General features: G+C 45.5%; 1 protein-coding gene across 1 annotated transcript in view; it reads right to left on the reverse strand.

Annotated features, from left to right (window-relative positions):
* MAML3 (mastermind like transcriptional coactivator 3) overlaps nucleotides 1-12,293 on the reverse strand; it is a 413,182-nt gene extending 400,889 nt beyond the window's left edge. Inside the window, exon 1 of the mRNA XM_063108556.1 lies at nucleotides 11,777-12,293. Coding sequence (XP_062964626.1) covers nucleotides 11,777-12,253 — 477 coding nt within the window. The 5' untranslated portion in view covers nucleotides 12,254-12,293. The remainder of the gene's footprint in view (nucleotides 1-11,776) is intronic.
* Between the last annotated feature and the right edge of the window lie 1,871 nt (nucleotides 12,294-14,164).

The raw sequence follows: 14,164 nt of genomic DNA on the forward strand, positions 1-14,164 counted from the left end.
GAAGTTTCTTGTTTTATGTACACAACCAACTTTTGCTATTTAAGACACTGAATCAGAAGGTATCTAGCTTTCTCTAGAATGAAGTCCCCTTCCCTAAAGCCTGCATGGAGCACACGGCAGCATTCACTTAGCGGCAAAAGGTTTTTCTCTCACTAAGATACTATGTGATCCAGGTAAATGTTAAAAAATGGCTAATCAGCATCTAGGTCATAAGTTGAAGCATAACGTCTAGTTTACTAGAATCACTTTGTTGGGAAAATATAGGAAAAATGGTCAGGGCCCTTCAGATGTTCAGAATCTTGCCAAGCATTTGATGTAAACAGGCATATGTGCTCAGGTGTTCCTTGGTTATCCTCTAGTGTAATTGTGCATGTGCACCTAGGTGTCCTGGGTTATGGACTTAAGTATAAGAATGAGTGGCTCTGATCCACGGCATCTCCTATCCCTGGGATGTCCCCGTTGCTGCTGGAGGCGGTGGTGGCTGCTGCTGCTGCTGCTAGTGCCCCCGGGACCCTCTGCAAGGCCACTGCCACTGCCGGACATGTAAGCTACCGGACCTATAAGCTGCTGCCGCTGAGGAAGCTGAGGACTGAGCTCATGTCATCTGCCAACAGCTCTTGGAATCTTTCCCAATTACCTAGCATGGATCTGCGTGTGAGGGTCTGGTGATCCAGCCTGGCATGTGAAGGGTCTGGTGACCCAGTCTGTACAGTGGGTTAGGAGGGTCTGAGCCCTAGCTCTGACAATGTAAATGGAAACTTAGTATAACTAAAATAATGAAACATTTTGGCTTTAGTTATAATTTGTTATTTTACACACTTAGTAGAGAAAGATGTGTAGACTTTAGGCCCCCAGTCACTGACATTTCTACCCTTGGTTTATTTCTCTGCTTCAAATCACTGCCACCCACACCTTGTACAAAGTTCCAAGCCCTACTGTCACTGTGACAAAGGTGAAACATGAGGGAGAAAGGAGATAGGAAAGGAAGGACACACAAGGCTAGAAGTATGTGAGGTCAGGAGACAGCAAAGTTGGGGTCTTCATTATAAAACAGCTGGCCAGGCAAGGACCGGAACTACCACGTACCTTAATTCTGGCTCCTGTTCATACTGATCTGAAAATCTACAGGAAAGTCAAGAAGGCAAGGACTGCTCCTTGGGAGAGCCAGGCAATTTAGAAAATGCAGCTGCTCAGACAACCTTTCCAAGAAAGAACACTGCATTCAGGTGAAAGCGGAGTAATGTAGTAACCACAAGCACAGACACTGGAGCCAGACTGCTCCAGTTACTGTAAAAATATAGACTATAATTATTATTATCTTGGTGTAGGGAAGCTGCTGTGCCAAAGGTAAATCAAAATAACCAAGAACTCTGATGAAGGGCAGTCTTCAGACCACTTCAGCACCTGTGTATAATGAAAACTGATAGGACTTCTCACTGTCTAAACAAATGCTATACGGTGACTGTTGAGGCAAGTCCATTTTGATGCATTTTCTACAGTTGGCCAGGTCAGTAGGTTGTTATTACCATGTTACACAGATGACTGAATTAGTCAGGGTAATTTAACCTGTAGGAAGTGGAAATTCACAGACCTGAGATTTTTACGACCACTCAAATCTGCACCCATGGACACCTCAGGTACTGTATCAACAACTGAAATACATTTTACAAATAAAGCCACAAAATCAGGCCTGTGAAACACAAAACTCAGGAAAGGTCAACAGAACTACAAACTTGTTCAAGGAAGTGAATTTCCCACCTCCACAGAATGAGCAGGAGCTGCTTAAACAGGCTCCTACTTCAGTAACCTCCTCTTTAGGTCTGGCTGAAAAGGAACATCATTCCTGTAAGATGAGTTATTTGCCACATACACAACCTTTAAAAACTAATATTCTGTGAAAAGACCAACTAGAGTTGATACTTTTTTAAGCCATACTTTTAAGGAGATACAATTATCATTTGCCCTAAAATGGGCTATAATAAGATTCAGGTGCTATATTAAGCCATATTAGATTTAGGGCTAGCCAGTTGGCTTAATTAGTTAGAGCACGGTGTTATAACACCGAGGTCAAGTGTTCAGATCCCCATACCAGCCAGCTGCCAAAAAAAAAACCCAAAAAACCAAAACAGATTAAGAGACTTTTCTGCTAACTTTTTTCTGTTTATTCATAATACACACATAGAAAGAACCATAAACTTATGCTACAGAAATGCTCACATATGTACAAAGGACATATGGATAAGAATGTTCACTGCAGCAACATTAAATTAGAAAAAGATGAGAAACTATCAGAGTATCAATCAATAAGGGGTCATTCAATAAATTATAGAATATTTACAATATAGAATGCCATACAGCAGTCAAAAAGAATGTTGAGGATCTTTTTATAAAGACTTGGGTGGATCTCTGAAATATACTAAATGGGAAAAAGTGTATTTCAGAAAAGTAGGTATAATATTCCATTTATATAGAAAAAAACTAATGTGTGATTACATAAGTATATAATATATGCATAAGTGAACAGAGGAAGGTCTGGAGAGAGCTACTCTCAACCATGGTGACTGCTGAGAAGGGAAACAACACTGAGGGAGGGGAATTAAGTCACTTTTTAATCTATTTACTTTCATTTAGTAACTTATTCAACAATTATTTAGAGTTCCTCCTATGTACGGGTAGGTCCTTTTTGAGTCGTAAGGATATAAAAATGAATAAATAGACTATGTCCCTGTCCTCATCCTTCTCCAAAGTTCCAGCCAATTGAACAACTTTGCTGGAATATTTCTACTCACCAAGGCAGCCCATTTCATCTTTGAATAGCTTTAATTTTCATAAAATTGGTTTTTAAAATACTTATTAAACCAAAACCTGGTTCTTAATATCTGCCAGCCACTGATCCTAAATTTATCCCTTTGAGGCTACAAAGAGCGCATCTAATCCTTTCTCCACATGACAGCCCTTCAAATATTTTAACAGAGCAATCCTATCTCTGCCTAAATCAGACTAAACACCTCCAGGTCTGCTAACTGTTCTTCATGTGACATGGTTTCAAGTCCTTGCACCTTCCTGCTTGCTTCTTTCTAAATGCTCTCCTCTGTCTAATTTCCTCCAAAAGCTTGATGTCAAGCGGTGATCATGGTGCCACAAGTGTCACCTAGTCAAAAAAAGGAAAGGCAGACAATTATCTGCCTCATTGTTAACAACCATATCTTAATCTCGTTCTCCACTAGACCAACTAATCCTCTCCTGCCCCCAAATAATTTTATTTGAAAAACAAACAAATTTTGCTACAGAAAGCAATGCCTGCAAAAAGACATAAAGCATTTAGCACCCTTAGGATTTTCCTAAATGTTAGTTTATTAATTGTTTCCACTAACATGTCTAATAAAACCACAAATACCATTTCATAAAGTTAATCTGGAACGTGGACTATACCCTGCTGTAATCCAATGAGAACAAGGATGTTCCATTTACCACTGCATCTGCAGTGGCTAGAACAGTGCCCAATATGTAACAGCTGCTCAATAGAGATTCATTAGACCTTGGCTTATGCATGAGTGAAATAAGCCTCAAACTGCTCAACTGTAAGTCTACATTTTGGCAAGAGGCAAGAACTAAGTGAAATGAAAGTAATTTATAAAAATATGCCTAGCATTTGTGCAGCACCATAAAGTCTCTGGGACTCTTACAGACACTAATTCATTTGATTCTAACAATCACTCTGTGAGGTAAAAAGAATGACAACTGTTCACCTTCCTGACAGGCAAGGAGACAGAGCTGACAAACATGAAGTAAAAAGGTGGAATGTCACATGGCCAGCTAGGACAGAGCTGAAACGAAACACAGAGTCCTCTAACTTCTTCCCAGGCACTCTCTATCTGCCTCATCGCAGTGGCCCCGCCTCTCCCCAGTCTTTAAGTAATAGGTGTTTGAAAAGCTGAGTAAAGCCACATTGTGAGAATCCACCCTGTATCATAATTCAACATTCTGGAGGAGCTCCTTGTTTAAAGCAGGGTTTCTCAACAGCAGCAATATTGACATATTGGATCAGGTAATTGTGTGTGGTAGGTGCCTTGTAGGATATTTAGTAGCATCCCTGGCTTCTACCCATTAGACATCTGTACATCACTCCAGTTGTGAAAATCAAAAATGTCTTCCTACATTGCCAAGTGTTCCCGGGGAGGTAGGAGGCATGGTATCAAAATCTCCACCAGCTGAGAATCACTGAATTAAAGGAATCCTACAGTAAATCCATTCAAATGGCAGTAGTAATAATTTAAAAGAGCATGGAAATATTTTAGGAACATGATTTTTTTTCTACATACAAGCGATATAGCTATTAGTTCTTGAAAATATATATTCAAGCTTCAGTAAGGTCTGCAGGTTCAGAATAAACTACTAAAAGCATACTTTACCTGTATGAACTCCCAAAACACCGGGATACAGTCTGTTTGCCACAAATGAGCAAAACCAATAATCGCTCACATGTCTATCTCCCCTACCACTCATTCCAGTTGATGCCTTCAAAATGCTGGTCCCCTTTTGCCTCTCCTGCCTTACCACTAGTTCCTTAAAGCCCTCTAACGGGTACCCATCCCTTTAGATTCACTCTCAATCACTGAGCTACTTTCAGCATCTAACAAACAATCAAAGAAAGAAAAATAACTCACCACTGTGAGAATAAAGGGCACAAGCAGAGATTGTCTTTTAGAGCTGTGCAATCCTCTGAGTCACAGTTACAACCCAGGTTGAATCTGCACAAATAGACTCGAGCACTTCAGCCTTTTTCCTTTGAAGGGAAAGAAGCCCCTGTCCAAACAGGAGTCTGGAGATGGAGAAAGATGTTGTGAGAGGAAAGGGGAGATATACAGTAATGTATCCTGACACTTCTTCATACCCAGAAGTAAATGCTGATGTATTTGAGGGTTGGAGGGTCCATAAACATGAAACATTACAACCAGATTCTACCCAGGGATAGAGATTTAAGGAGTTAGAAAGGAAATTCTAGAAGTTGTTAGTTAGAAATTATTTTGCTTAAGTTTTCCACAGTTCATAAGCCATTGCTAAGGAAGGATGGATGTTAGTTATTAGTATTTGAAAAGATTCTACTCCAGCCAATGGGAAGACTAATATATTAAAAGGAGGTGCCTCAATTATTTTTAAGGAATTACCTTCCTTATGTTGGAGGAAGTACTGCAAGCCTTTTGAAGATTTTTATTAAATTCTCCCAAGAATAATATACACAGCTTGCCTTAAAAAAATCCTGAGCCATAGTAGTAATTTCCTTTTCCTATGAATGTGTATGTGATCCTAAGGGAACACTGTGATTCTTTCCCAAATGGAGAAAGGAACTCAAAAGCCCCTCCACTGTTTAACAGATGGAGTAACTAGGTAGATTAAAAAAAAACAAAAAGTATGCTCCTTCTCTGACCCACTGAATGGAATCCTGTGATATTTAAGTATTTATTATACAGCAGGCCTTCAACTCCATTTTCTGAGTAATCTTATCCAACCTTATTTCTTAGTCTTTCAAACTTTCACAGATTTTTTTTAAAAAAGGGAAATTAATCAGTTCTTGGTGATAGATGGTTTTCCAGAAGCTACATCTCTAACTCACAAACCTGAATAATGAGTTTCAGAGTGTGTCTGTCTGAAAAGCAAGCTGTATTTTAAATGAAAATTTAACTGGGGGTGGGGAGGGGGTCCTATAACTTCGGAGCACTCATCAGTAAATCAGCCTTTTTTGCAGATACCAATGTCAAATTAGTTTGAAACAACAGGAAAGTAAAGCATACTATTTTCCTTAAAATACCATGGGAAGGGAATATAACAACCTGAAGCCTGAAGCTGCTGAAAAGTCACTGGCATCAATGACTATGTTGATTTATTTATTTTTTTTTTTTTTGTCGTTTTTTTCGTGACCGGCACTCAGCCAGTGAGTGCACTGGTCATTTCTATATAGGATCCGAACCCGCGGCGAGAGAGTCGCCGCGCTCCCAGCGCAGCACTCTACCAAGTGCGCCACAGGCTCGGCCCACTATGTTGATTTAAAAAAAAAAAAAAAAAATCTGTTATCCCCTTAAAACTAGCTACAATAATACTGAAAATATACAAAGAATATACATTGTCAGGTCTTGGATACAACAGCGTGATTTAGCATTTTAACTTCTATGAAGCACTATGAACAGTATACCAATATTGTTGAATGAATGAATGAATGAAATTAAAAATTTAGTTTATTCTCTATTATCTGTGTTAGGGAAGAGTAAACAGTGTATAAAATCAAATCTATACTAAGTCAAATCTATACTAAATCCAAAATGGTATCTTATCCAGTTGTTTCATTAGTTATTAGTCGGAAACATCAAAATTAAATTTCTCCTCTTTTTATTGCTTCTTCCCACTCTTTAGTATAGGTGCTAAAGATAAGTGAAAAGACCAAAAGGCTGGCAGCAGGAGGGGGAAGGAAAAACAAATCAAGCAGCTACAGGCTCTGAAAACTCAATAGTCTGCCTTTGAATACTAGAGTGAAAAATGTAAAGCTATTTGGGAAACTTAAAAGGCAGATATAAAAATCTTGAGAGTGAGTTTTACATATGTTCTTCTTCATAAGCATCTGATGTCTGATTGATTGATTTCACTGTTCTGTATGATGGGTAATATGGAAAAAGACAACAGAATTTAGCCTTCCTAAGCTCAAGGACATAGCACAGGACTGTTAATTAACAAACATAGAACACACATAAATGACATTAGACAAAAGTACTTCAAATGTATCCAAGAATTACTATGTAATGTGCAAAATGATTTATTACACAAGATCCCTTCTATGGCACCAGCACCAGGGTGCGTGCATGTGTGTGTGTGTGAGAGAGAGAGAGAGGGAAAGAGAGAGAGAAATAGAGAGAGAGAAATCTCCCATTCCTCTCTCAACCAAATGGAATAACTCTGTCAGGAAACCTCTTTAACAGCTGTTGGCTATTAGTCTCCCAGAGGTGTGTAGGAAATAACCCTTTGTTAAACTCTGTTTTAATGTTTAAAATCCTCATCCTCCTTACAGAAATGTCAGTAAACCAGGTACTAGGACTGCTCATTTTTCTCATATCAAGTAGCAGAAAACCTGCAAAAGATTCCAAAGTTTGCCTTTATAATCATAATAAGACAGGATGGAAAGTATCAAATACTCTAGTCGCCTGCAAACTCGGCTCTCCCAGGGAAGGAACTCAGCCTGAAGAGCATTTTGTAGATTACGATTAATGATTAACTAACCGTGCTTCTACTTTTCTGACCACTGGCTGCCCAGTACTAAGTAAAATGTACCATAACCAAAGAACATAAGAGAAATAAATATGTATTGAAGCTTTTTTAAAAAATGCCTCTTGAAAATTAAAAGAGCAACATAAGTAAAGAACAGAGAAAAGAAATGTCAAAGAAATTTTCACAAACTTAAGGCACATTATACTGGGCTATGGAAAGCTTTTCAAAAGATAGCTGTCTGTCCTATCACCCATGATAGCAGCAGAACAGAATAAGCCAACATAAAGTTATCACTGGAAAGATATAGAAAAGGTTTGGTAGTACAAGCTTGCCAAAAAAACCTGGATACAAAGCCAGTAATTTGCCTTCAACAGGATAAGAAATGAGAAATCAGATTCACTTAAAAAGAGGTTTAGCACTGGACTAATACGTTGACATTTCTTGGATCTATTCCAGGAATGGATGAGCACATTTTGGATGGGTTGCAGTTGTCTCCAATACTCAGTAATTAACACATTTATTATCAAATGAATTTTATGTGATAAACTCTTCAGAGCAGGGGTCATACAGATTTATGCAGTCTGTAAGCTGTATATAAATTAAGCACACTGAAAATTATGATGGTGCTAACACAGAGAAAGGTCATGAAAACAACATGGGTCTTATCTAGGTCAAGTACTCAAGTAAGACTACTGTTAGGAAATTTTGAAAACTGTCCATTGTTGTGCTTTTTGATGTGCCTGAATGATCACACTCTTGTCAAGTCAATCTGTCTTTGGGCTTGAAAATGAACTTGCCAATTGAAATTTACCTTAAAATTTAAACCAGGACCTCAGTTCCAAGAACAGCAAATGAACAATGTCTCCTTTTGTTACCACAAATAATTAAAAGTATTTTAGGAAAAGACACCTTTCAACTGAGACTCTGTAATAGGTGAAATCAAGTTTTCACGAAGTCTTGTGGGGGAAAAAACCTGTGTAAATAAAGTAGTGGTGGTTAGGATGGGGGAGAGGGTCATTTGACTACCTGTAAAGAAAGGATCTATCACTTGAGGTAGTGCAGCTTCAAACCCAGGCCCATGCCACCTGCTCTATCAACAGGGCTACTGAGGATTCACACAGAACTCAGCCCCCTCTACAGCAGCCTGGAGTCAAGAAAGATTTCTATTTTCCCTGACCTACCCTGCTTTTTGTTTGCTAGTTTGTTTTTTGTTTGCTTTTCATGTCTATGCCTGTAAATGTATCAGATAGGAAAACAAATCAAAAGAGGGAAAGCCCTCATTAGCCTGCCTTCTTAACCCAAGCCAGGCAGAAAGAGAATTAATCGATATTTAGTACTGTGGACATATTGGCCTTAAGAAGGTAAACAATAGCAATAAAACAGAAAAGAATCCATTCACCATTACTTTTATCATCACTGTTATTATTATTTGACCGTGGTTGATCATCATTTTTCTTTAGGGCTTTCCAAATAGAGAGCCCAATCTGAGAACTAAATTTAATTGCTATTGCCCCACCACAGCACTACTATAATCCAGCAGTCAATTCAAGAAAACGGAGATCAACATTTTCTTTGTAACCTCTTTTTAAAAGATGTTTTCCCACACATAGGCTAAGTGAAAATACTCTTTCATTTCAGAGGCCGATGTGAATTTTTAAACTAATTATTTTAAAAGGAAATATAACTTGTAGAGGATGTTAATTTTTTTTTTTTTTTGGCACAGAAATTACAGGCAATTCTTTGCTTAAGATTTAAGGCTGTTTACTTTCATTACCTTCATCACACAGACCTCCCACTGATATCAGTGGGAGATGCATATGTGAAACTGCTTAAGATAGAATACACTCATTCTGCACACGGTCTTGGCATTTACATGTCTAATCAATAGGCTAAATTGTAACACAATTGATAGAAAAATTTTATTTTCTATCATTTTTCAAGTCTGTTGTTAACTTGCTAAAACTAGGATTCACTAATGAAATTTACAGCTGATGTCTTCGTCTGATCAAGTACGCTTTATCGTTTCATTTTCAAAAGTAAGCTCTTGCTTGGGCTTGCTGCCTCCTTCCAGCTGACATCAGGATGCTGGGCTCCCTTCCACCTGCGGGTGTATGACAACACAGGCGCGCGCACCCGGAGTCCTCCCTCTACCCATCCCAGGGCCCACCTGGCACCTTGAGAACCTAACCCAAACAGAAACTTTCTGGACGCAAAGTCTTCTCATCTCCCCGGTCAAAATCGACCCAGCACTGAGAACAGCACTGGCTTTTGTTCCAGAGTCGCCCAGCTGGCGAAGTAAGCGCCTCAGCAGTCCTCCATCTCAAAGGTCGTGAGGGATTCGGTGGGATGGGAATTTGGGAGCCTCACGAAAGAAGCCCATTTCCACGCGATCCGTGCGCGCGGGGTACACAAACACACGAAAGGAGGGCGTGGGGCGGGCAAGAATGGAATCCCGAGTGCCTTTCAAATGCTACTTCAGTCTCGGGTTCACAAAGTGAGTCTCCTCCTCCGTGGAAGGACGCGAGGCGGGCGGCGGCCGGCAGACGCCGCGGACCGGGAGAGAAATAGGTACGAGACGGGAACGGGAGCTACAGTCAAGACGCAAGTCCGGCCCCGCCCCCGGGTACAATCGGAAAAGCTACAGTGTGTCAGTGGTTTTCGGCTTCCTGTTTGTAAAGCGAGACTCCCTCCCTGCTCTGCGACCGTGGTTCTTCCTCAAAACCGAGTTACCCCTTCGTCGCGCACGCGGCAGGCTCCGCGGCGGGGCGGGGGCGGCGGCGGGGGAGGGGCGGGGCCGCGGGGCGCAGCGCCCCTCCCAGCCGGGCGGCCCCCGGGGCTGAGCCGGCCGCCAAGCGGACAAAGCGCCTCCCGCTCCCTCCCCCACAGCCGCGCTCCAGAAGGGAGGGGAAAGGCGGACAGGAGTGGATGCGGGAGGAGGAACAGGAGGGGGACTGCAGGGGGAAGGTGCTGCCGGCGGGACTCGGCAGGATCGCGCCGAGGAGGGAGGGCAGGGGTGAGGGGCTGCGCGGCCTCGGAGAACCGGGAGGAGGGAAGGATTCTAGAAGCCCAAGATAAACAAATTGTTCCCCTTCACGTGCGGGGTGGGGGGAGGTGGGGAGCGAGCGCTGCGGCCCCTTCTCCCCTCCCCCAAGCCGGCTCTTTGTCACCGAGCGCCGGACCGAGCGCCCGGCGAAAGCCTGCGGCGGCCCCGACACCACTCCCGGCGCCCGCAACTCCCAGACGGGAGACGTGCGCGATTTATCCACCGCACACCGGGAGGGCCGCCGGCGCCGGGCTCTGCACCGCCGACCCAGGGGCGGGCTGCTCGGGAGATGGGCGAAGGCGCGCGGCCGCGCCGCGCTCCAGGATTCCCACCGCCGGGCCCACCCCGCACACGCGCCCGGTCCGCACCCCGGCGGCGCGGTGGGGGAGGGGGACAGACACCTCTCCCAAGCTTCCGGCCTCCCCCCCCCCCGCCCCTCAGCAAGGAGATAAGAGAAAGGATTCAGCCCTCAGGGTTAGGGGGTGGGCACTGCCCCTTCCTCCAGCAGAAGTTAAGCTATTGGCTGCTCCTCCTACTTCGAACCCACCCACCCAGCCGTTTAAGCCTCTTTCACCTCCCTGCTACTCTGCACCCCTCCGGGCTTATTAAAACAGTCCCGCAAAGTTGGCGGGCAGCGGGGCGGAGAGGCTCGGTGCAAGCAAGTTGAAGAGGAGGAAGAGAAAGAACCCCAAGCGAAGTTGCATGGCGGGGATCTGGGCGCCAGCTCTGGGCGTAGCTTTCCCCTCCCGCGCCGCCAGCCCGCTTCCCCTTCGACCCTCCCCGTCGCTCCACCTGCCAGGCTAGCCCGGGGTCTCCAGCGGAGAGCTGAGAGCACCCGCTCCCCGCATCCGCGCGCGCTCCCGCGAGCACACGCGCACGCGTCGCCACCCTCGCTTGTTTCTCAAAGTTCATTCACAAAACTCTCAGACTTTCCCAGCCCAAAGGGTTAGCCGGGGAGAGAAGGCGAGAGGCTCGCCCCCGCCCCCCTCCCGCCTTCCCCCTAGGGGCTGAGGGCCTGGTGCCCGCCCAGAATCTGCGACAGCATCAATTCCTCCCTGCACCCGGCGGATGTGCTGAGAGGGGTGGGCGAAGGGGGACGGGTGCGGGGAGAGGTGGGGGGGAGCGGTGAAGAGGAGGAGCAGGGTTTGAGCTCTGGGGTTCACTCTCTCTGATAGGTATCTAAGCAAGGGAGAGGGGAAAAAACTTTCCCAGCACCTCACTCCGACGCTCCCTCCGCCCCTCGCAGTCGTGACTGGCTTCTCCCTCTCTCGCCCCCTCCTCCCCAAATCTGACAACCCTGACAGATTAACAGGTAGCGACGACGGCAGCTTTTTTTCCCAGGGAAAAGTTGACGTTAACCCTTCGGCTTCAGCTCACCTCCCCTGCCGTGCAAATCAGACCCTCACATCTCCATGGAAGAAGCTCCACGCCCCCCCCCACCTCACGCGCGCCCCGCGCCCGCTGCCAGTGCGCCCTCACCATGATCAGCGTGTGGTTCCTCTGCTCCGCCGAGGCAGCCTCCGCATCTTGCTGGGGTTTGCTCGGGTGCTGCTGCTTGCCGGTGCCGGCGCCCGATTTCTTGGCCCTCTGCTCCAGGGTCCGCTGGTAGAGGCTCACGGTGTCCCGGCGCTCCAGCTCCAGCTGCTCCACCTGAGCCTGCTGGTACCTGTTCTCGCAGTTGACGTGGTGCCGCCGGCAGCCTTCGATGCGCTGCCGGAGCCGCTCGACCACCGTGCTGTGCTTGGGGACGGCCGCCGAGCCGCCGCCGGGGCCCCCGGAGCCGCTGCCGCCGCCGCAGCCGCCGGCAGCGGGGTGATTGCTACTCGGAGCAGCGGGAGTACTATTGGGAGTATTATTCACACCGATCCCGGCCCCGCCGAGGCTGCTGTTCAGGCTACTGTTGATGCAAATACTACTGCCATTCGCGGCAGCAGCGGGGGCTGCGAAATCCCCCATCCTGCTCCCCGGGCACACTATTTTGGAAGAACTTTTTTTATCCACCCCCCTATCAGCCTCCTCCTTGGGTCCAAGGATTAAAATAGTTTAAGTGGAACGCGGGGGAGACGCAAGCACATGGATGGAAACGGCGATCCCGACGGGGCGAAAAAAAGGGGGGAGAGATTTTGGGGTGGGTTTTTTGTTTCCTTTTTTTAAACTGTAAAGCTCGAGGGGGGAAAAAAGAGGGGGGTGTTATCGGAATACCATCAGACACCTATCAACAAAAAGAATCACAACAAACTGAGCCAGCAGCAAATCGGGTTGCAAGTCAAGGGGAGATCCGCTCCTCGCCTGCCTTCTTTTTATAATCCATTATTTTCTAATAAATTCCAGGAGATTTCCGGTGGTTGGCAAGCATTTGCTCCCTACGTACCGAAAAACACACCCCATGTACACACACAAGCATATGCCTCCAGTGCGGACACGCGCGACACACACTCACTCCACACCGCATCGGAAAACGGCAAGCTTGCTTATTGCATTTTCCTTCCACAAAAAAGTTTTGGTGTTTATGCCGCCCCGTGTTCTCAAAGTACTTTGGCTGCTCAGTTGCATTTCACAGGAACCTAGATATCGAATCCTCGGGCTGGGGGAAGTAAACACATGGACAGTCCGAGGCGACTGCAAAAGTAGATCGGTGAAGTCCTTTGCAAAACGCCGCGCGGAGAGCAGCCCCGAACGCTCGGCCGGGCTGCCGCTGCCGCCGCCGCTCCTGCCACCATCACAATGATCAACTGCTCGCCGCCGCCGCCGCCGCCTCCTCCTCCTCTCGCTCCTCCACCTCCTCCTCCTCCTCCATGCCAGCGGAGTGATATCAGGACGCGCGAGCTCAGTAAACACGGCAGCGGCTGGAGGCCGTGAGACAGGCCCCGGGACACGGCGCAAAACCCGGCCCGGACTCTCACCCGGCAGGAGCGGGCGCGGTAGGCACCGGCACCCGGCCCCCGGCCCCCGCCTCTCGAGCCTCGCCCTCCCCCGCCCCCACCCTCCCTACTCCCCTGACTGGGAAGCCGGAGCTTCCAGAAAGGAGGAAAAGATTCTGGGGGACCTCAGGAATTAATCAACCTTTGACCGCGGTTGGGAGTGGGGAGGGGGAAGCGGGGCGCGCGCGGACAGCTTCGGGGACGCGCCCGGCTGGATTTCCTTATTCCAACAGAGGTATCAAGCAAGCCCAAGTTGTTGTTACACATTTATGCATTATATTGCAGAACTGTGCATGACCAGGCAGAAACATTGAAGCTTCGCAGCAGTTGTCTGTCATCCCTATCCATGTGGAAAGAAAAAGGCAAATGAGTGACTTGTTTTTTAAACCCAGGTAAATAAGTCCTCGCTAGTAATAACCCTGCTTACACACAGTTATTCAAACTCTAGGCCACTCTTAACACAGATACCAAATTCTGAATAAATAAAAATAAGCAGCAAAACCTTGGGATATTATTTAATTTGATGTACGTAATGATTGTTGTTATTAAGGCAATTATTTTACTTACCCCTGAAAAAAATTAAAATAAAGCAGGCAGGGACTTGGAGGTGAAACATTTTAACAGACTATTTTGAACACTAGGTGCTAATGACAGCAGTAATTAAGGGTCCTTCGTAAATCAAGTGGAAAGATTACAGATTTCATAGACTAGAACTATAGGAAAAACAGCACTTCACAGTTTGTCATGACCAAAACAAAAACAATCAAAAATAACAGGCTTACATTATTACTGGATATGTTTCTTTCTATTTCTATGAATTCCAGTGAGTACAATTAAAATGGAATAGCAACTGCAGAAAGAAATCTGAACTTTCCATTTTATTATGGCAAATCATCTTTCCAGATATTGAATATCTAAAAACAACAACTAAGGACAAAATATCCTT

The sequence above is a fragment of the Cynocephalus volans genome, chromosome 9 (assembly GCF_027409185.1).
Source record: "Cynocephalus volans isolate mCynVol1 chromosome 9, mCynVol1.pri, whole genome shotgun sequence".
In the NCBI taxonomy this organism is placed as follows: Eukaryota; Metazoa; Chordata; class Mammalia; order Dermoptera; family Cynocephalidae; genus Cynocephalus; species Cynocephalus volans.